This window comes from Physeter macrocephalus, chromosome 9 (assembly GCF_002837175.3).
Source record: "Physeter macrocephalus isolate SW-GA chromosome 9, ASM283717v5, whole genome shotgun sequence".
In the NCBI taxonomy this organism is placed as follows: domain Eukaryota; kingdom Metazoa; phylum Chordata; class Mammalia; order Artiodactyla; family Physeteridae; genus Physeter; species Physeter macrocephalus.
Genome location: NC_041222.1, coordinates 13,616,279 through 13,639,121, shown reverse-complemented (window position 1 = coordinate 13,639,121; position 22,843 = coordinate 13,616,279). Strand labels below are relative to the sequence as shown.

The window sequence follows — 22,843 nt, the reverse complement described above, 5'->3', positions numbered from 1 at the left end:
AACCTTTAAAAACGAGCACTTCATTTTCCAAATGAAACCAAAGCCTGCTTTTGATCAAAGTCCCCCAGCATGTGGCAGAGTCTGTCTTCACTCTGGGGTGCCCGGGGTGGCTGCAGCACATGCTTTCAAGGCAGAGCTTATCAGCAGCAAGACAGGGACTGTTCTCCCACTCCAACATCACTCTCGGGAACTCACCGCTCCCACGGCCTTGAGGTTCCCGGCTCGCAGGATGAAACCCTTGCAATAAACTCATCGTTCTGCTTTGTTTTTAAAAAAAAAACAGCCACCCTTCTCCCATGGAGGGGAAACGGATACCTAGAATGAAGACTACTATTCCCAGCCTCACCTGCAGCCAGGTGTGGCCACCCGGCTAAGCACTGGCCAGTGGGACAGAAGTGAAAGGGCCCTGTAGCAGCTTCCAGGAACTCTCCTTAAGAGAGAACTGACATACCTACTTTGATCCTTCATCCTTTCTTCATCTCCCCTGCCATCACCCACCTGGAATGCAGACACACGGTGGACCATGAAGACAATGGCCACACCCCAGGGGAAGGCAGAGCTGGGAGCTGCAAAGAGCCAGACTCCCTAAACTCTTCTGTGAGAGACTAACGTCTACCTTGTTTGAAGCCATGATATTTGGGGATTTTTCTATTTGCAGCTACACGAATCCTACTAAAATATGCAAACAGGACACAGGAAAATCTCTTCCTTCTTTCTTTCTCCAAAATTTTATTTTTTTTAAGTATAAACCAGACCTGAAAGGATATGGCGATCATTACCTTCTTGATGAGAGGTATGACAATGTCAGCAAACTCCTGGAATCTGTCTTCTTTGGTGGCCTTTAAGACATCCCCTGCACAGCTGATTGCTGCAATCTTGTATTTGGGATTCTCTTTGCAACACTCCTTCAGAACAGCCTGGAGGATTTCACTGGTGCCAGGTTGACTGGGCACAGGCTTCTCCAGCTCTGCACTGCAGGATCCATACAAAAGCATCACAACAGTTAATAAAGGCTGCAGCTTTCAGGTGCAGTTTAAGAAATGGCATCTTCACTGAAGGAACATTTACCTGCAAGTTGTCACCACACAGGCAATGGCTTTCAACAGTTCTTCCTAAAGGGTTGAAAGATGAGGGAATACTATTAAGCAAACGTCATTTACATACACTGTACATGACTATAATTACCTCCTAAATTTTTAAAAATTATGACAACAAAAATTAACTAGAGTCACCATATCTTTGACGACACACTTAACTGTTTAACAAGCACATCCACAGAGTTTTACTCCAAACCACAGAAGCAGGTTAACTGTCTTCCTCTCCATTTCATAAAGCCTAGAGAACCAACTTGTCCAAGGTCACAGAGGCAGAAGCATCAACAATGGAATCAGAACTGTGTCTGACTCCTAGACCCATACTTCGTCTACAGTTCTGCACTGGCCACTACTGGCTTCTACCACATCAACCAGACTGTATATGATGCCACAGTCTCGTGCTCCCCACTGAGTAGTCACTGTGTATAACCTACCATCACCCTTGTATAAAAAATGACTTTTACTAATTCAGAGGCCCCAGAGGTGGGCATCCTCAGCCCAGGGTTTAGACACAGCTTGCCTTGCTACTCAATTTCACATATGCCCAAATTCTGATCTGTTCATGAGGTCAACAGGGACAAGAGGGTGACCACTTGGTTTAAGACTTCTCTTGGAAAGCTGAACATGATAAATAAAAATCAACCTCCAGCATTACTGTGCAGCATTCAAGGACACGTGGGTTATACTTTGATGAAATATCACATTTAATCAGGCAAAGTTTACCCAAAGCTTCCCAACTGCCTAGGAAATCTGGCTTACAAAAACAATCCATCTGATGTCCCACAAAACAACATTCTAATTTTTATAGAAAATGAAAAATGAAAGATGAAGTCATAATCCTTTAAGGATACCTTAAATTTAACTGGGCATGAATGGTTCCTTTACCTTTCCTGCCCATGTTCGTCCAGCTAGGCCTTGCAGTAATGCGGTCAGTATCATTCCCAGATACGGAGGTACCAGGGAGCTGGTTTGTTTTGCAATTGATGCCATGGCAATTGCACCCTGGGCTTTCATTTTCCAGGACTGAGACTGTAAAGCCTTCTGGGTGATAGTAATCAACTCCTGCAGGTATAACCGAATGCCACCAAAGGAACCTAAAGCAAAATTAAAAGCAACTCTTAAGTGACCAAAAAAAAAAAAAAAAGAAATATATATATATATACACATGTGTGTGTGTGTGTGTGTGTGTTTGTATAAATATATATAAACTAACTGATTTTTCTTTTCTAAGTCTGGAATAAAAGTCAGTGACCATCAATCTAAAGTAGTGATTCTCAATGGTTACATCACATCACTCTCTGAAAGGGAGAGAAAGTGGGTGGTGGTGTGAGAAATCTTTACAACAGCAGGACGTTATGAACTTGGATATGTCCAAAGGAGGGCTCTCGTCCATTAACGTGTGTCAAGGTGAAGAGGAGAGTGGAGAAGCACTACTCTAAAATAATACTCAAGGCAACACAAAAATCACTGTTCATTCTCAACTGAAATAAGCAAAGCTCTGCTTCGCTTGGGCACTTTCTATTCTCTCACATGGGCAGCAATGAGGGAGGAAAGAAAAGAGCTCCGAGCGCCAACCTGAGAACTTGGAAATTTGGATGGGCTGAGAACCCAATGGGACACACATTGTTAAGGTCCCGGGAAAGTAACTACAGAAGTTTATGAATTAAAAAATATGACTTAAAAATTTCAACTGTGGTTCTTGAGAAACAGGTTTAATTCACAGGCACTGTTTACTAACCAGGTACATTTTCCTGCCATACTTCAGTCCATAAATTACATTCTTCTTTTTCTGCTTTCTCCTCATCAGCAATTTCATGCATGCCTAGGAATGCCAAAGGTAGAACTTCTTTGGCATGGTTCTTCAGTACATCAGGGCTGTACCGTCCAATAGCATGAATAGTCAGAGCACAAGAGGTCTTGTAGATGGGTTCTAAAGAGAAGCAGAAAAAAACAATCTTTATGACACTTACTGTGTTTAAGGGTAACTGATCAAAACACAGACCACTGCTCGACTTGTACCACAGCAAAACAAACCAGTAAAATCAATCAGAAATGTTCCTAGCAAACCACATAAAATCAGAAAGGGTAAGACCTGATTTGTATTGTTTCATTAGGTTGTTTACATCTAAATTAACAATAATTTAAGTAGGAAGAAAAAAGGTACCTTCTTTCTCCATATACCAGCCATTGAGTTTCTGCAGGAGTTTCTCTGTGCTGCTATCCCGTGACGTCTGGAAGAGAAACAATCCTGGTCAGTTCTTCATAATTACCAAAGTATACTTACTTAACTAAGAAATTCAACTCACCCGAACTAAATGGCCCATGGCAAATGCACAGGATTTCTGAATTACACCGTTCCGATCTGTCAGGCCGCTAAGCAAAGCACTCATGAGTTTACCTAGTGGAAACAAGAAAAATCTGATATTTGGCTGACCAAATGCTCTGCTCTGTTCGTAGGACCAAAACAAACTTAACCCTATAACTAATATCTGATTTATTCCCTAGTAGTCTAGAACCCTTGCATGTTACATTTGTATATCCATTTGCTTCTCTTTGCCTGGTATAAAATTAAAAATTAATCTGTTATTAATTAATTAATCTAGACTATTATGGGGACAGTTGCAAAAACAAGAGTTAGGTACATAAAGTTAATCAGCCCCATCTAGGAGCCAATTCAAGAAAAGAAAAATGCTGCTGTAAAATTAAATATAAATGGTAATAAACCATTTATACAGTACAGAATAGCAGATACTCTCACCTCCTTATACCACCAAGAAATAAACACTTATAAAACAGTAAAAACTTGCTAAACTTGATCATCCTCTACCTCTTGCAAACAGAGATAAAGGTAGAAGTGGGAGAGTTTGAGGGAAGAAAAAGTACACGATATCACAAGCATGTCTCAACGATCACTGTTTTTCCTTTTAAAACCTTGTCACACAAGACATGGCGATACAAAAACATCACCCCAGTGGTTTTGACAAACTCACCTGAGTAAGGTGTTAGGTCCTGGGGACACTGAGTGGTTAATGACACAATGACACTGGCACAGCCTCCCTACAGGGTTACAAAGGCAAAGGTCTAAATCTGATGGTCACAATGTTCTATCAAACCCTTTGTTTTAGGAGTCAAAGATTTAAAGAAATACACAAAGCCTTACAGCCCCTCCAAGATTCTATCTAGAAAGAGTAAAACTCTTATTTTAAATTATTAACACAAAGATTTCCTTCAAGACTTCCTGCAGAGGTCCTGCTGCAAGTGTACACTGCTCTCATACACTGCAAGTGAGAAGGAGATTCGTACAATCTTTTGGGAGGGCAACGTGTCATCCTGTCCATCCTTGTTCTAACATTTCCGGTTCTAGGAATTTAACCAAAGGAAGCAGTTTCAGATGTGTCCACAACCATTCATCACAGCGCTTTAGTTTCAAAAAAGCTGAAAACAAATCAGGTATTCCTTGATGGGTTAAAATAAATGATGTTTCAGCCACATGAGAGAGTATATGGCCATTAGAGAGGACATCGTAGAAGACACATGCACAGAAGGAAACATTTTGAAATATCAACAGCAATTACCTGTGGGTGGTAAACTTACGGACAACTTTTAACTTTCTCCTGATCTATAAATGCTAAAATTTTAAAATACAAGTAAATGTTAATTTTGTCAGGAGAAATAAACGTGAGTTGTTTGTTTTCAAAGTGTAGGGTGTGGGATCTGATCCTTGAAAAATCTTGGAAAGGAAGACATTTTTCCATCTAAATACCTGCTGATTCCTCTGTGAAAAATGCTAATCACCACCTTAAGCAACCATGACTTGATAACTGGTGAGCATTTCCACTAATAACTGATCATGAACGAGGACCCAGAGGGCATGTACTTGGCAACCAGGGGACAGAAATGATTCCACTAAAAAAGTAAGACAATGTTTACTGAATATAAGTCACGTTTTATATTCTGAATAAGTTACATGTTTTAAGTTATTATTAGTGCAGTCACAGAAACAAAATAGTTAACATAAAATAAAGTCAGGCTTTAAGAAAAAAAATGAATTTCACACATGACGGCTGTTCTATTTTTGTGGCCCAAACTAATGAAGATGCAAATTCCTCTTGTGAAAAATACACTTGCTTACCTTAGTTCCAAGACCTACACCACTTCTGATCAGTTCACATAACCTAGGAACTAGCTCACCCAGCACCGACACATCAAGATATTGCAGGCACTTTTGGAAGAGAATAAATATAAAGTTAACCTTAGCAAATAATTAAGTCAGTACCACATCTTCAATTAAAAACCGCCCATGTCAACTATGTACCCAACTGTTTTTGACATGAAGTGCAAAAACCACTGGTTTGATTTTGCTCCAATTTCAATGTTAAAATCATTATACTACAAACAAGAAAACCATTCATCAGTGGATCAACATTAAAAACAAAACAAAAGGGCTTCCCTGGTGGTGCAGTGGTTGAGAGTCCGCCTGCCGATGCAGGGGACACGGGTTCGTGCCCCGGTCCGGGAAGATCCCACATGCCGCGGAGCGGCTAGGCCAGTGAGCCATGGCCGCTAAGCCTGAGCGTCCGGAGCCTGTGCTCCGCAACGGGAGAGGCCACAACAGTGAGAGGCCCAGGTACCGCAAAATAAATAAATAAATAAATAAATAAAAAAAAAACATTGATTTATAAAGGAGAAAATAAATAATGAGTACCCAAGAAGAGAGGATCTCTCTGGGCCTACTTCTTCTTTAACAATGCATGTTTAGTGTAAAAGACCTAGATTAAAACTGACCTTCTTCCGTGGGCCTGCCCTATCAAGCCATCTTATTAAAGTTGACTCCTTAGCTGAATTTGCTATATTTTTGAAAATGTAATAACATATATTCCATTACTGATGAGCATATCTATAAGGTGTTTGCTAACTATTCCTATTTCTTTAAGCTTTCTTTTGCCCTCATAATCCAACGAAGACATCCTTAGACCAAATTTTGGTAATAGTTCCCCAGTAAGCACTAAAAAAATTTCTTCTTCTCTTGTCTAGTCCTGTGATCTGCTCATCAACACAATTTCCAGTAGCTCACAAGCTCTCAATTAACCACTCCAGGGCATGCACAGCAGAGTCGGCTTTTGTGACCTTAGAGACTCTTAACCCACGATTCCAGAAACACTGGAATTTCTAAACTTGGTGCCAAGCAGCTCTTTTCTGCAACTGAACAACCTACCAACATTGCTCAGTTCTCTCTCCCTACCTTTTATGCTGCCTACTTCACTAACACCTCCAGCTTACACCTTCCTAGGTCCTCCCAGAGACAATGCTCAGGCAGAGAAAAGTGTCCGAACTTTCTAAATAGGCAGGCCAAAAGATATACAGATATAGATTTATAGGCAGACCTTTTAATATATTGTTCTCCTGTGTAACACAAATCTGGACTAATGCAGTCTAGTATTGGGGAAAGTATGCCATTTAGTAATACAGGAAAAGAAAAAAAGAACTATACTAGGAAAAAACTAGAGTCACAACAGCTGCCTTGACTCATCCCTTAAACCTCTACTTCATTTAATGTAACCTGAAGACTCCGAACAATTACACTCTAAGGTAAGCAAACGTAAATGTTCTCATTACGTGAGGCACTTACCATGTTGATTGTTTCCATCATGGGAGAGGATTTGGCAGCACTGAGTCGGGCACTATCCATCGCAGCCTGAGAACACAAATGCAAGCACATTCAATCAATTAAGAAGAACCTCCAGGGAATTCCCTGGCAGCCCCGTGGTTAGCACTCTGCGGTTTTCACTGCTGAGGGTGTGGGTTCGATCCCTGGTCAGGGAACTAGGATCCCACAAGCTGCACACGGCACAGCCAAAATAAAAGAAGAACCTCCACACACTCAAATTGGGCTTTACTGACAAATTAAGGAATATTTTAAAAAATAACATATAGATACAACAAATTCAAACACAAGTCTAAATAATTTCTTTTGTCCTACACTCAACCATATATATGTAGAGGCAGCATCTCACCGTACGTGAGAAATGCAGACAACCAGAAATTAACTGCAGTTAGAAAATAACATACTATGGCTCTGAGCAAGTTATTCAGCCTTCTTGAGCCTCAGGTTCTCCCTGCATTAAATAAAGAAACAGACTAAATAATTCTCTATCTAATACACCATTTTTAATTTTATACATGTATTGTTTTAACTTTATAAAGGACCCTCCTATCTATTGATACAATAGCATTTTAATCAAATAACTATGGTATAGGAGAGGCTGACACTATCCAGACATAATAAGTGAGAAAAATTAGGCATACAGAAGTGACTTGCCTACGGCTGCAAAGTTTGGACTAGAATTTATGTTTCCTAATTCTCAACACCTAGTAGGTGAGAACCTAGGAAAGGCAAGATTACTGCTGAAAGAGGAAAGAATGATGACTGGAGAAGAAACAGCAATATCAGAGGCAAAGGGAAAACAGAGTAAGTGATTAGAATAGAATAGTTTAGGTAAGTTAAAAACCAAATAGTGAACTGAGAGAAAACTTTTACAATCATGTAACAGGAGTTTGACAGTTCTAATAAAGACAAATGTAAAAACATAAACAAGTGAAAAACAGACATAGAGTAGCAACATACAACTCAAAGAAGAAATATTTATAAATGGCTAACAATATGAAAAGACAATGGACAACACTAATAATAGGAAACTAAATTAGAATAATGAGATTCTTGCTTATCAGACTGATATTATTCAATATTGCCAAAGATGTGGAGAAAACAGAACATTCATAACTTTTCACGCCACAAAATCTCTCACACAAAAGTTCAAAATAATCTCACTGTAGAATACTATGCATGCACTCAAAAGAATGAAATAGGTCTATATATACACATGGTATTTTGTTAAAAACAAAAATCAAGTTGCAGAACAATATTCGCAGTCTGATTCTATTTTAAAATTAGTATGTTTGTTTGATTTTGCAGCCTATGACTACAAAAGAATTTGAAAAAAGACCCAGGAAACTGCTGACAGTGAGTACTCCTCAGGAAATGATACTGTGCTGCACAGCAGAGGGGATTCCTAGGGGATTACTTTCTACTCTTCTGTGTTGTTTTAACTTTTCACAATAAATGTTTCATCTGTAATTAAAAAAAAAACAAAAAGCAAAACTCTGATCAGAAACTAGAAAGCAAAACTCTGATCAGAAACTAGGGAACTACAGTATACTTAAAAAGCAGAATAATTTTGGACTATGCAAAAGTCTAGCTACAAATCCTCTTGATTTGCAAAGCAGGAATGGTCCATAGAAGGACTCTGAGGGTGCAGACCCAACCCCTAGAAAATAAACAAACATGTACAAAAAACTGCGTTAAATAAATGTATTGATGTATTTTTTTGGACGGAAGTGTCATTTTTCATTCACTTAACAGTGTATGAGCCCTCTCCGCCCCCGCTAAAAAAACACTGCATGTGGTTATAGAAGTTGAGCTGTTTCAAGAGTGGTGAAAGTATCATCTGAATCATGGATTTTGTCTAAGGACCTTGGAAGGCCTGTTGAGTATCTTAACAGGGTTCTCCCTTCATAATAATTACCAATATGGCTGTGTTGTCAACTCACCTTTTCTTGGTCTGTAGCCCGGAGACTCAAATAATTGAGAACTTGAGGCTCCAACACACTTAAGGATTCTAGCAGAGCTGGGATGAGTTTTGGTGCATGTGGTTTCAACATGGCTCCTGCACTTTTGCTGATCTTCACGAGGGTGTTAATGCTACAGACACACAAAACACAACTCCTGAGTCCTTTTAACAAAAGCAAGAAGCCCTACAGGTCTAATCATGAGGAGTTTCTGCACTTTATTGCATTAGGGAACATACTGCCTTGGGTACAGAGCCTGGTCTTAGCTCTGTGTTGGTTTTTTTTTGGTTTTTGTTTTTACTTTTTATTATAGAAATTTTCACACATATATGAAAGTAAAGAGAATCATAAATGCAATTCTGTATGTTCTCCACCCAGTTCAACAATCAGCAACCTTTGGCCAATTTTGTCTCACTTAGGCATCCACCATACATACAGACCATACATATACTTTTCCCCCTGCCACTGTAGTATTTTGAAGCGTATTCCCTAACTAAACTTCTGCATGTATCATGAAGAGACCCGGACTTTTTATCATAATCAAAATACCATTTCACACCTAAAAAATATCAAGAATTTTTTTCATATCATCTAATATCCGAATTTCCTGATTGTTTCACAAGTGTCCGTAAGAGTTGGGTTGCTGAAATCGAATCCAGAGTCCATCTACACATTGCAATTCGCTGCATTTCTTGACTCTTTTTCAACAGTGCTCTCTCCGTCCTCTTCTTTTTAAGCTATTGATTTGTATTCTGATGGTGTCACTTAACAGGTTCCTCTGTAGCTTATACAGATCTGCAGGCTAAATCAAGTTCAGTTCAATTTTTTTTAAAACAAGAATCTTTCACAGGTGGTCTTCACATGTCCTGTCTCATCACATCAGGATGCTTATCTTTTTTTTGTGCTGTTAAAGAGTGAACAGCAGGTTCAAGTTTGGTCGGCATGAACCAACCATCCATTATAATGCTCCTCCCGTCAGCCTTTACCAGTGGACTCAGGAGCCACTTATGATCATTACCTGGATTATCTCACTGAGGATAGCAACATGGTGATATCCTAATTTTATCATTCCTTTGCATTTGTAGGTGAATCCTTCTAAGAAGAGCTTTCCCATACCAACCATTTAGTTACCATGAAATAGTGTTGGTACTATTAATTTGATCTAATTTCAAGAGTGAAATAAAAATGGAACAGATTAAGTTCCCAGATAGCAATCTAGTTAAAAAAAAAAAAAAAATAGAATCCTTCACTGCTGATTTTAACTTAAAAGAGCCATATATACCTAAATGTGTACTTCTTGAATATTTCACAGGCGGTAAACAGTTTATTTTAAACATAATAATCTGTGAAACATTACTAAGTGGTATAACCAACAAGCAAGCTCCCAAGGACCTGAGGTGTAGCAGAATAGGAAGATGTGCCTGCTGGGGGCAGAGGCCAATGACAAGAGAATAATGCACTTTACTCAAGGTTGAGGCAGAGTGGCAGAAGGCCGGACAAAAGCAAGGCTCCCATGAGAATGTCTCTGCAAAAATGTTCTGACTCACCACTTCTCACATTTGCTATTGGGTCACCCCACTGGATTCTCCTCAACTCATTTCTCCATTCTCTCAAGAATCTAACGTTCAAAGAAACCCTATTTCTACTGGGTGGCTAAGAATTAAGTAAATCCAATACATTCAATTTCATCAGCTGATTCAAACCTGAGGGCTCGAACTTCTGTCACAGGACTCATCACTCCTTTGTCCAGAAGGCAGGGCAGAAGGACAGCAATGGTTCTCTGGCCAGCTGCTCCTTTGGCAGGGTCACACATTTTCACACAAACCTCACATACAAAGAGCATGGAAATTAGTGAAACTGACCTCTCACCCAATAACGCATTCATCTGACAAAATACTTCCTACTTCCTATATCCATAGAAAAGGATAAGTGACTCTACTTTCTACAATAGCACAGAAAGAAAAAGAAGATCTCATGATCTGGGATTGAGTTCTATGTCTGCCAATAACTAAACAGAAAATTTGGTAATGCATTTTACTTTCTAAGCTTTGGTCTTCTAATTTGTGAAACAGGAAACAAGATGAAATAAGAAAATGTTTAGAAAGCACTCTGAAGAAGGCTTAAGGTATATTATCATAATCATCAATAACTTTGGGTGGCAGAATAACACAGAGGTCAAGAACACAAATGTGGAATAAGAAACACTTAGATTTAAAACCTTCTAATACATTAGAAGGCCCTGATATACCACAAAATCAAGTTCAAGTGGGAAACCAGTTTCAAAAAGGCTGCCAACCTCATAAGTATGAAATGCAGATTAACATATAAACATAGCAATAATAAAGAGAAGAGATGTTGCTTGATCTAAATGTTATGTGTACTTCAGGATCAAGAGAAAGTCCTATCTTATATAAAGGCCCAGAAGAGCTCTCCATTTAAAGAGCCCAGAGACACACTTTGTTAAAAATACTAGTATTCTAATGTAATAGCAACCAGTTTCCCATTCATTGTTAAGAAGTGGGCTGTAACATGAAGCCAGTTACACTGCAACTAAATGTCACTTTATATGACAAAAAATAAGGCATAATTTTCACTGTCACATAGAATCCTGCCCCACTTCACCCCCCAGTATAAGACAAGAGTTTTCACCTTGCTCAGCGTTTTCAGAGCCAGTTCTGCTGCTTTTCGTACAGATTCCTAAAAATGAGAAAAATATGACATTATACGTCAGAGTTTCCTTCTCATCTACCCCAAAATGTGTATTTAAACTGCCTCCAAATCTACACAAATTGGTGAAAAATCCTACTTTCATTACTAGGTAAAAAATCGTGTTTCACTAGGCTCTTTGCCCGTCAAGGAACATACTACCATGCCATACTACTATTTTTAAAATTAGACACAACCTATTTTGACCTTACAAAAATATGGATATGAAGTATAACAGTTTAGAAACTAAATGTATTATAAAAGTAGATGTATAGAGATCTATGCGAAGATTCTGAAAGACTTAAAAAAACTCTGACAAATATAGCAAAAAACTGAAGTGCCTAATTTTAATGGTAAGATGGAAAAATTTACAATTTAGACTGCCAAGGCAAAAGAGAAACCGGTCAAGTTATTTGGGAATGACTGATCCAACTTACGAAGCTGATCTAAGTAGAGTTATTTTGGATTACTTCTAAACTGTTATTTGTTTCTCATCAACAGCATCACAAGATCTCTACTAAAAGAAAATCAGGCAGTAGTTACCCTTTTTTTTTTTTTAACTTTAATTAAATTTAGATCTAAAGATACCTAAACTTGCCACTTCACAGACACATCAAAATGGAAACTTTGGAGGAAAATTCTTTAAAAACAAATTGTCTGGATACTGAATTTTGAAATATGTAACATACATATTTTAACAATTCCAATTTATGCTATTCTATAAATAAATGCAGATTTATGTATATAGTACCTTTATATCATCTTGTACTCTAAAGAGAGTTTCCCAAATTTCTGGAAGTTTATCAATGATGTCATCTAGGGGTCTTCCTCTCAATAAATCATTCAGAGCTAAACAGCTGAAAATAAACAATTTGGTTTCAAATATATGATCAAGAAAGCTCAATCTTTTACTATGAAACATTCACATCAAACAAGAATATGGATTCTGCCTATATTTTTCTAGCTTAACCCCCTCATCCCAAGATGGCAATGACTACTCTCTTCTTGGTACCTCAAATATACCACAGGCATATGGCATGTACACTCATCAAATGTCTGTTTCCCACAACTATAATATAATCTCTTTAAGATGATACATCATTTTTTACTTACCAATATACCTCCAGGGCCTAGCACACTGCCAAGCATATAGCAGGCACTGAATAAACATAAATTATATATGTATAAATAAATGCTACCCTACAAAGTCATGAGAGTATATAAATGTATCTTGATGTCTAATTTAACAAGTGATCTACTTCTGTTATTTCACACTTACAAAAACTAAGACAACTTAGGAAAACCACTGACTAGAGCTTAAATATCATTAACTGTCTAACCCAACCAGAAATATGCTTTTTAGTGGTTTTAACTTATTCCTTTTGCACAAAGTATAAAACTTGGAAATTTGAAGGGGAAAAAAATTCAATTTTATTTGACTAGTCTTATATTTCCAAAAATGGTACCTGGATTCTCGAACTCGCCACATATTGCTGGTTAGATTCTTAACCAAATCTTGAAGTATTTCCTTCAAATATTTATCCACCTAATGAAAGCAAAGGGATAAAACTGATAATGCAAAATCCATCAATAATCAAATGATTCATCTGTACCACACTGTGTTTCTGTACATAACAGCCTAAGTGTCTCCCTAGGCCTCTCGGTCCACAACTCTCTCCCCACTTTAGTTGCTGAAAGCTGCCCAGCTGATCATCCTGAAATGCAAACGTGATCCTCTTATTTTCCTCAGTGCATGAGAATAAAGTCCAATCACCCAGGCGTGGATACAAAGCCCTCCTGGGACCATCTAGCTCCCAAGTTCTTCTTATATGTCCTGTCTCACCTCCACTCCATAGCACACACCACCTCTACCTCTTCCATCTCCTACTTGTCCAAGATTGAAATCAGGCATCACCTTCACAGACAGGACTGGCCTACTCTGCCCTATGTTACCAAGGCACCTTCTTAAGCACATTGTATCAGACAGCACACTAACCGTCCTGCCCCTTCACACTGAGACCTCGAGGGCAGGGACAGTGTCTCACTTGTCTTTGCCTCCCTGGTATCCTGCGCCACGTCTGGCACATAGAGAAGCATTTGACTGTTCAGAATGAAGAAGAATTTAATCTTTTAAGCCTCTTTAGTTTTGATATCCATTTGGTAATAACTACACACTGATAGTAGATTCACTTTTTATGCTAATCCAAAGAACTTCAAAACTTATGGCTTTTCCACTTTTACTCTTGTAAGTAGGAGAGGTTTTGTTATCCTCACTTACATTTAAGAAAACCAAGACAGGGAGGAAATAACTCACCTAAGATTTAAGAAACTGATGTCTTTCTATGTCCATGTCTCTAGACAGTCTCCATAGTGATCTCATCCACATCTGTGGCTTTACCTTCCACTCACACAGAGATGACACTCACATCTTGAGAGCCTAAGCCTGGGCCCTGAACTCAACCTATTAGATCTCAGTTGACCCAGTGGTACCAAGTACTCTCCTAGAGCAAACAGAACTCACAGAACCCTCAAGGTGGAACCCTCCAGTGCCTACCAGCATCAGAATGGAGACAGAGGAAAGGGTTGCATCATGCTCAGGCATGGAAAGACATGGTAAGGGTCATGGGGTTTACTTAAAGTGAACTAGGAAGCCACCAAAGGATTTTAACCCAAAATGCAATCCTATTTGCGTTTTAAAAAATCACTTTTACTATTGGTAATTAAATGAAAGAAGGCAAAGAGAAGAGAAAGATGACAACCTGTTCATCAGGGAAGAATTAGGAAAAAAGAGAATAGATTCAAGAAATACTTTGGAGGGAATTAATTCCCTGGAGATCCAGTGGTTAAGACGCAGCACTTTCACTGCTGTGGGCCCGGGTTTGATCCCTGGTCAGGGAACAGAGATCCCGCAAGCCACATAGTGGAAGGCAATGAGATAGACACGTCAGGAGCACAAGTCGTGCCTGGGCCAGAAGTAAAGACTGGGAACCATCACAATCAAGATGACACGTAAGCCCTGGAACTGATGAGCTCATCTAAAAAGAGAAAGTGGAGAGAGTAAACGGTACTCAGAGGCAAACCTGAGATATCCTAGTATCTAACAGTGAAGGAGAATATAAGAAGCAGCCAGATGAGAAAAAACCAAATATGGTAATTGCCTGACTCCTTATCTACCTCCCCAACTATGTGAACTCCTCGAAGGCAAGAACCACGACCTGTTCTCCACCACATCAGTGGTTAACTATCGACATACAGTTTTCCATTTGTGTGGATACACTGCCACTTCCTTAACCATCCACCCAATGGACATTTAGATTGTTTCCATTTTTGAGATTTCAATAAATGTTGCCATGAGCATCTCTGATACCTTGAAGGAAGGAAGAAAGCAAGGGATGAAAGAAAGTCTGTTTGTTTAACAAAAAAGTACACAAAGTAGAAAGGAAGATGAGCATGGGTTTACCATGTGTAAACCATGCCATGTGTAATCTGGGACAAGGGTTCACAGATACTTGCCATTGACTTGTCAGTGACCAGTGCATTCCAAATACTTGTCATGGCCTGTCGAATACCAAGGTTGGGATCAAACTGATAACGATAAAGACGAGGAACTAGTTGAGGCAGGAAAGGAGCTAGCTGCTCTCCAGCTCTGGTAGCAATTACATTAAAACCAAAAGCAGCACCCTAAAAAAAATAATAACAAAGTGGCTCAGATATAATATCCACTTATTAAATTTCACAAAATTCTTCCTCCTATCCTTGTCCCTGAGTAGAGCCTGATTTACTGAGTGTCCAGCTTTACCAATCAATAATAGCAGCTATGTGGTGATCTAGATCTCTCTAATCACAGACTTTTACAAAACACATTGCATAACAGTTGTCACCGTCTGCCAATGCAGAAGGTTTGATCTGGAGGGAAGAAAAAAATAAAATGTCCAGCAATAGCCACTTACCTTCCTAGAGTTCCACATTGCGTGATGGTTGGCTAGATTCATAAATTTATACACCAGATCCGGCTGACTAAGATCACTTGCCAAAGAACAAAGCTCCTTGTAAGTAGAGAGGCCCTGGCTTGAAAATAAAAATGAAAAAGTATGCTGTAATGTATTTCTCCACCTCCAGACTATTAAAAATTACATTACCAATATTACTAGGACATTTTAAAATTATGTTTTCGCTATATTTCCAATATTGAGTTATCTCATTACCACAGAGGCAGAGAACCAGGGTGATGAGAATATAAAAAGTCGCCTACTTCAGTTCTCAGCAATGGCTGGTAATTGACCTAAGGCACCTGTGATGCCCATGAGGGTGGAGCCCTCATCACCTCAGGAGACAGCAATAATTCTTCGGTACACTGTGCACCAATCTCTCTCAGGATCCTAAGAGAGCCGTCTGAAGACAACTTCTGTCTTCCCTACACCTTTTCTAAGCTACAGCGTCCCAATCCTGATAAAAACTTCTTCAAGTCCTGTTAACTTTCCCCTGTATTTGCTCAACTACCTGATCTTTTTCATTATTTTGTGAAAAGTGAGCACATTTTTTAAAACTCAGAGGGAGTCTAGAGGGAGGATAAGTGGAATGAAACAACTTCAGTGTGAAAACATGGAGCTACTGGAGACACAGCCTGAGGCAGGGCTCTGGGGACTCCCCAGCAAGCTGCAGCTGGACCTGAGGGTTTTCAGAGGAAAAGCAATAGTACAACCATGCTGGAATAACGATAAGACAAAAGAGGTAAGGCTTTACGAATTTGAAATGCCAAGTTGGTGGACTCCAAAGCACCAAGTAGAGATGCTCCCCCAAAAAAATAGGTGCAGTGGGTGCTGATTCCTCCCTGAGGACCCACTGCCTGGGAGCGGACAGAACTGCCCTCAGTCCAAGGTCAGGTCCTCCCCGAGAGCAGCCCACCACCAATGGCTAGTCACTGAGTGGGTGAAAAGACCTGAGGAGGGGACACAGAGCAGGATCTCCCTGCAGGCCCTCCCAGCCCAGTCCCAGAGCTCCGTGACGGGTCACGGTCTCGTAAGCGGGGGCAGCAGTTCAGCTCCTCCTCGGCCACCGGACCTGTCCTGCCTCCTCACCCACCCAGGGTGACGACCCCAGGCACCCTTCAATAAACTTCCAGTATACACACCTCCATCTCAGTCTGCTGCCCCAGGAAACCCAATCTAAAACACTAGGCTTTTTCACTGACATTTTCTTCTTCCACTAACACACAACACCTCCCACAAGGGTGGAAATCAACCTGGTGAGCACCCTTTCCAACGGGGAGAAGATGTCTACAGTGACTGATCAATGGATCCGGCACACTTACCCATCAGGGGTTTTGCCAAGGCCTCCTCCTTGAAACACCACTGTCTCTCCAGAAACTTCATGCTTAGCTCTAAACGAAAACAACACCAAGAATTTAAATTAGCCTCAAAATTTTCATACCACCATTCAACTAATGCATACATTTCATCTGTAACCTGATAAAATCAAATTCCCTATCAAGTATCTACAGTGTGCAAGATGTAAAAGTCAACTAACCCTTCCCATCAGCCAGAGAATTTTGTAAAATGAAGTCTAGGAAGAACAAATAGATATAAAAGACATCCCACATAAAGTTACACTGAATTAAATGTGGTCACACATTGAAAACTATTCTTCCTACAAGGAAGGTAACATAAAGCAGCAACCAATTACAAGAATGACTGCCCCCCTCTTTCTCTTCACAGACCGGACTCGAGTGACACGCTTCCTCTCCACATCTTCATTCCATTTAGCCAACGGTAATTACGGTACTTCTGTAATCCAGTGCTTCACCTGTCCCAAGATCATTCAACTCTCAAAGCCTGAAGTACTGGCCTGTCTCTAAACAGTAGTTTAGTTTACTTTCTAAACCGCACACACTGGATAACTGAACTGCTATCCACAGCGTAACAAGCGATGACTTGCAATTTAGAAAAGCCTTAATAAACAGGAAAATCACAAGCTGAACTTTCCTTCTTCCACTTCATATTCTCAGTATGTGCAAAACTTGCCCTGTGTGTTCAAATCTGAAACTTTCAAGTTCACTGTACCTTTTGCCAGTCATCAGTGTTTCTACGAGAGTAGAAACCAACTCCTGTTGATCTTGTTCATCGCCCAGTTCATACACCAACCCAAGGCCTTTTGAGGCAACATCTTGGCTAAGTTCTACACAGAAGTCAGACAAAACAATATTCTTTTAAGAAAAATTTGTCCTCTGGCCATCAAGTAAAAAAAAATTTAAACTTGTAACATTAACCCAAAATGATATCAAAGTAAAGATATGAAAACATAACCTGCCTATTTTGTTAAAAACATACTAAATCATCTGAGTGGACATGACACCAGCAAGTCTCTGTAAATGAGAACTACATTCACAGAACATCCAACTCACAAGCCAAGTCAACCCTGCTGGGCCTTAGTGTGCAGTGCATGGTGACAAAGGGTCAGCGGATGCATGTCGCACACATGAGAGGTAATCACAGGATTTCAGGACGCCCACATGCAATTTTTAAAATGAAAAGTCAACATTAGACCACATGTTTAAAACAATTAATAAAACAAAGCTACTATTTAAATGTCTAACACAAATATTTGCACTCTCTCCTGGCTTAAACCACAAAGAGAAAAAGAATTCTAAGTATCAGGAGAAGAAAGCTATTATTTGATACAAGTACGAACACTAAAGAAGGCCTCAGCTCCACTTTTAAATGCAAAACTGATCTAATTAATAAATAAATACATTAAGAATCAAGTTTCCTGTAGCCTTCTTTTATGTTCATTAATCCAGATTTTTCAAAATTTAAAACACAAGTTTAAAGAAGTTTGGAAATCAAATATTTACCAATTACTTACCATCATTTTCTGACAAAACAGAAACAAATGCACTCTGAATTTCTTTAAGATGAGACTGAAAGAAGAAAAAAGGCATTCAGAACACTGAAACTCTACCTCCTTGGGAGAAAAAAAGTCTTGCTCTCAGGGTACACAACCCCTGTGAAGTCTCACGACCAGAGGCAGTCACACGACCAGAGGCAGTCACAAACCCTGCTGTGCTCTCATCTTCGAAGGTGGCCAAATTACCTGAAGGTTGTAGCACTTACAGGTGGTCTAACGCACACAGTCTGAGCCTCCCCATCCTCACCACTTCCTCTGACATTGTACCTTCAACTTAAGAATCATCTTCCAGCCCATATATATCAGGTACCATCCTTCATTCCTTCATGTATAGCTTATTTCAAAATATGTGTTACTGGTTAGTGGCCCTCACCCTCACAAACTTCCCTTCCTACCACCTTTCTATTATAAATATTTCATAAACAGTTTCCAACAGAGCTGGATCACATTTATAGAATGGCTTACCTTCACTTCTTTATGGGTACTTAGCTTCCTCACAAGGGAAAGGAGCCAGATGCAGGCTGCTTGCCTCACATGTGGGTTGGAGCTGATGATATGTTTATTTAAAATCACATCCAACACCCAGGGGACCACATCATTAACTTTAGCTCCTAGGGAAAGGGAAAGAATGATAAGAAGCAATTAAAATAACTGAATAGAGCTTCCTGAAAAAGATTAAATTTTAATCAACATTTACTCAATACAACAATCCTACAACATATTAAGATCTAAATGACTAAGGTGTTTAAATAAATTGCTGAAGGAATTGATAATCATGCATTCCAGAACCTAGCATAAACTAAATAACCTTTCAAAGGTACTCAGATAACTTTAGTTCCCTAGAATGAAAAATTATCACCATCATGGGGGAGGCTAGGCATGTGTAGGGGTAGAGGGTGTGGGAAACCTCTGCACCTTCCTCTTAATGTTGCTCTGAACCTAAAACTTCTCTTTTTAAAAAACTGTCTTGGGCTTCCCTGGTGGCGCAGTGGTTTGGAGTCTGCCTGCCGATGCAGGGGACACGGGTTTGTGCCCCGGTCCAGGAAGATCCCACATGCCGCGGAGCGGCTGGGCCCGTGAGCCATGGCCACTGAGCCTGTGCTCCGCAACGGGAGAGGCCATAACAGTGAAAGGCCCGTGAACCACAAAAAAAAAAAAAAAAAAAAAAAAAAAGGATAAAAAACTGTTTTAAGTTTTTTTAATACTCATATGATTAATGTAATTTTACTCATTTAAACAGTGACAGCAGGAAAAAAAAGTATTTCTCTTCCTTTATATTTCCTTTTAGACCTTAATTGCACATGGAGTTTTTAAAATAAATATTTTTTCTTTTATTTATTTGTTTGTTTTTAAATTTTTATTGGAGCATAGTTAATTTACAATGTTGTATTAGTTTTGTCTTAATTTTTTTTAATTGTCCCCATTCTTTCTAGTGTCAGCAATTTTTCTTTCTTTACCGTATCTTTCCCATCTCCATCTAAAAACTAACAGGCAAACCAACCTCTATTAACCTCACTTTCCTCCTCCAGCTACTACGCCATTGTTCTCCTTTTCCTTTGTCACTTCAGAGTTCCTCAACCTTGGCATTACTGAGGTTGGCAGGACACTCTGCTGTGGAGAGCCATCCTGTGCCCTGTAGGATGTTTACAGCATACGAGACATGTGAAATCACAGTACCTGTAACGTGTCATCAGAAAACACATGCCCCTTCACCTATGTGGTCACTAAAAGCCAGAGTGACTTAGTGAAGAGGCACCTGCTGCACGACCTGCACTGTGTGATAAAGGATTAGGGGACACAAAACTTGGAAACTGCTAGGCCTCAACCTCTAACACTGGCTAAACCACACCAATCCTCACGAATAGAGCACAAGTCTGAAGGTAATCGATAGCTAACTCCCCTGGCCTGCTTGCCAAAGGACTAAAGAAACAGTTCTCATTCATTTTGTGCTGTCTCCTTTAACCAACTATCCTTCTTGACTGAGCCAAACTGATAAAGACACATATAAACATTGGAAAGAGAGTTAAAATGGAATGTATACATTTTTTTCTTTTGCTCAAAGGTGATAACAAGAACAGAAGAGGGTTACTTGGTGGTAATAAACTGATTAGCTGACTATATAGTACCGGCAGGGGGCGTATATTCTTCTTCAGCCACCAGCCAGGCATCCCGGGCGGCCACAGAACTAGTTCCTATCGCAGCACTGGTGATGGCTTCACCGATAGTGAACTGAAGCTCTATCTGCTTGGCCTGCAATGAAGGGGACAAAAGTCAGGAGTCAGAGAGAACATTGCCCAAAAACATCCATTTCCACAAAAAGGCTGCTTACTGTCTTGTTTCTCGGCATGCTTTGTTTTTACTCTTTTGCCTGCAATGCTCTCAGCTAATGGGATGGTCGGAAGGTGAGGCAGAGTGAGGGAATGGAGAACCTAAGGATGACTTGAGGATCTTTTCCCAAGTCTGTGTTGCACTCTTCACCCTCAGCAGAGAACCACTAAGCAGGGATTTTTAATCTTTGGAAGAATGGAACCATTTACTTGGGGGAGAAGGGCATGGACTGTGAAGCCATATGGATCTTGGTAGAAATTCTGTTTCTCACCAGCTACATACACTTATTTAAACTCTGAGACTCAACTTTGTCATTTGTAACATGAGCATAAATAATACCAGCATCCACCTCGTCAGGCCGTAGGGATTAAACGAGGTTAATGTACATAAAGCATCTAGTAGACACTTGATTGGTAGTAACTGCACCCTTAACAGCAGTCTTTATCATTTACTAACACCTCCTCCTCTCTGCACGCTTAAATTACATGGTATCTGCAAGTTCCTCTCAAATGGTTCAGAAAAAAAAACAGAGAATGACAAAGCAAACGTGGTAATTTGGTAAGTCTGGATAAAGGGTATACAGGAGTTCTTTACATTATTCTGACAACCACACTGTAAATTTAGAATTGTTTCAAAAATCAAAAGTTTAAAAAATTCTAAACTATACATACTCAAATTTTTAAAATCAGATTTAGAAATTGACACATCTCACAATTATGAATCACTGACTAATATGGAATTGGGCCAGCCTCAGCTCCCTTTGGCATTTTTCTCTAATGTTTGCTGGGAATCAGAAAAGACCTAAGAATAGGAGAGTAAGAAGAGAATGAAGAACAGAGAATATGAGGGGTATGGGAATATGGGCCTTTTGGGAGAACACTGTAAAGCATACAGACAACAATCTAGCCATTTCCAAGCTCAATCAACGAAATGCTCTAGGCTTGCTGAGGTGTTAAGTGCTGATACCACACACTTCCTACCCTGAGAAAAAGTATTTGAAGGCTTCAGTCCTACAGCTTTCCTGGTCAAAAGTTTCTCTTGGCAACTCTAAGCTGAGAAAAGGTTATCTCAACACAGAGGATCCCATATTAGGGCGTCATTTTATGTGCCTGTTTTTACCCGTTTACATGTTAACAACAACATAGTTGACATTACAAACAAAAACAAAACTCCCTAACTCTATTTGTGAAGATGATATCCAGATTTTGCTTTGAATATTCTAGAAATAAAGAGTAGGTAAATAGGGATCATTATATTATTATTCTCTCTACTTCTGTGCATGTTTGAAATTTTCCATAATAAAACGTTAAAAAAAAAAAAAACCTTTAGAACTTTGTCCTAGATGACTGTGAAGATACTTTGCTTCTCTTGATTCCTGCTTTTTTTAAATTCTCCTCCTTCAGTCTCTCTAGCAAGTTTCAAGCTTTTCATATAGTTCTGTACTTCTAAACTCTTAAAATAATGTCTTCAGTAGCAAGTTAAGAACCGAGACAAACCTTCATTCATTTAAACAAAACTGGAAGAAACCCATCTCTATCACAGATATAGAAAAAGAAAAAAGACGAGAAAGGAGACATCACAAGCTTTTCCCCAAGACGTTACAATGTGACATCCAGGGAGAATGAGATATGGTTATAATTTCTTGTCAAAAAATTTCACCTTAAAAATACTCCATCAAGGATCCCACGTGCCGCGGAGCGGCTGGGCCCGTGAGCCGTGGCCGCTGGGCCTGCGCGTCCGGAGCCTGTGCTCCGCAGCGGGAGAGGCCACAACAGTGTGAGGCCCGCGTACCACAAAAAAAAAAAAAAAAAAAAAAATACTCCATCAAGAATCCAGAGACCTGCATCCTACTGTCGGCTCTATCACTCAGCTGCCTTATTCCTCAACCACAGCTCTCCTCTCTCCTCCCTCTCTTCCTTCGAGGCCCAGCAGCGACTCTGTCACCAAAAAACGTGCACCAGCTCCCCCAGACAGAAGTGCTCACGCCCGTCTTACACGTGAGTCCACTGCCTTACACGCAAACATCTCTTCATTCAGTTACTCTTCCAAAAATGTTTGCGGTCCTGCTACTACCAACTACGCTGCCAGGCCCCTGTTTTATAAAGGGGTGAGGATAGGGGTGGAAAGCAGACTTTGCCTTCAGCCTAGTGGGCAATTAGCAACTGTGACGAATGTTGTGAAGAAAA

General features: G+C 39.8%; 1 protein-coding gene across 7 annotated transcripts in view; it reads right to left on the bottom strand.

Moving 5' to 3' along the window:
- The window catches only part of ECPAS (Ecm29 proteasome adaptor and scaffold), a 102,109-nt gene that overhangs the window by 8,903 nt on the left and 70,363 nt on the right, over positions 1 to 22,843 (bottom strand). For 6 of the 7 annotated variants that reach the window (XM_024126067.3, XM_024126068.3, XM_028493652.2 and 3 more), the window contains 21 exons: positions 20,456 to 20,579; positions 18,795 to 18,940; positions 18,288 to 18,342; positions 17,486 to 17,600; positions 16,738 to 16,806; positions 15,377 to 15,494; positions 14,940 to 15,107; positions 12,893 to 12,972; positions 12,178 to 12,283; positions 11,370 to 11,417; positions 10,424 to 10,545; positions 8,703 to 8,853; positions 6,724 to 6,789; positions 5,227 to 5,316; positions 4,085 to 4,151; positions 3,401 to 3,492; positions 3,259 to 3,325; positions 2,833 to 3,024; positions 1,980 to 2,188; positions 1,069 to 1,112; positions 780 to 972 (listed from right to left, as the gene is read on the bottom strand). In XM_024126067.3, the coding sequence (XP_023981835.1) occupies positions 780 to 972; positions 1,069 to 1,112; positions 1,980 to 2,188; positions 2,833 to 3,024; positions 3,259 to 3,325; positions 3,401 to 3,492; positions 4,085 to 4,151; positions 5,227 to 5,316; positions 6,724 to 6,789; positions 8,703 to 8,853; positions 10,424 to 10,545; positions 11,370 to 11,417; positions 12,178 to 12,283; positions 12,893 to 12,972; positions 14,940 to 15,107; positions 15,377 to 15,494; positions 16,738 to 16,806; positions 17,486 to 17,600; positions 18,288 to 18,342; positions 18,795 to 18,940; positions 20,456 to 20,579 (2,322 nt within the window). Of the gene's footprint in view, positions 1 to 779; positions 973 to 1,068; positions 1,113 to 1,945; positions 2,189 to 2,832; positions 3,025 to 3,258; positions 3,326 to 3,400; positions 3,493 to 4,084; positions 4,152 to 5,226; positions 5,317 to 6,723; positions 6,790 to 8,702; positions 8,854 to 10,423; positions 10,546 to 11,369; positions 11,418 to 12,177; positions 12,284 to 12,892; positions 12,973 to 14,939; positions 15,108 to 15,376; positions 15,495 to 16,737; positions 16,807 to 17,485; positions 17,601 to 18,287; positions 18,343 to 18,794; positions 18,941 to 20,455; positions 20,580 to 22,843 lie in introns of those variants that run through there. The other variant, XR_003681146.2, reaches the window with a different exon arrangement.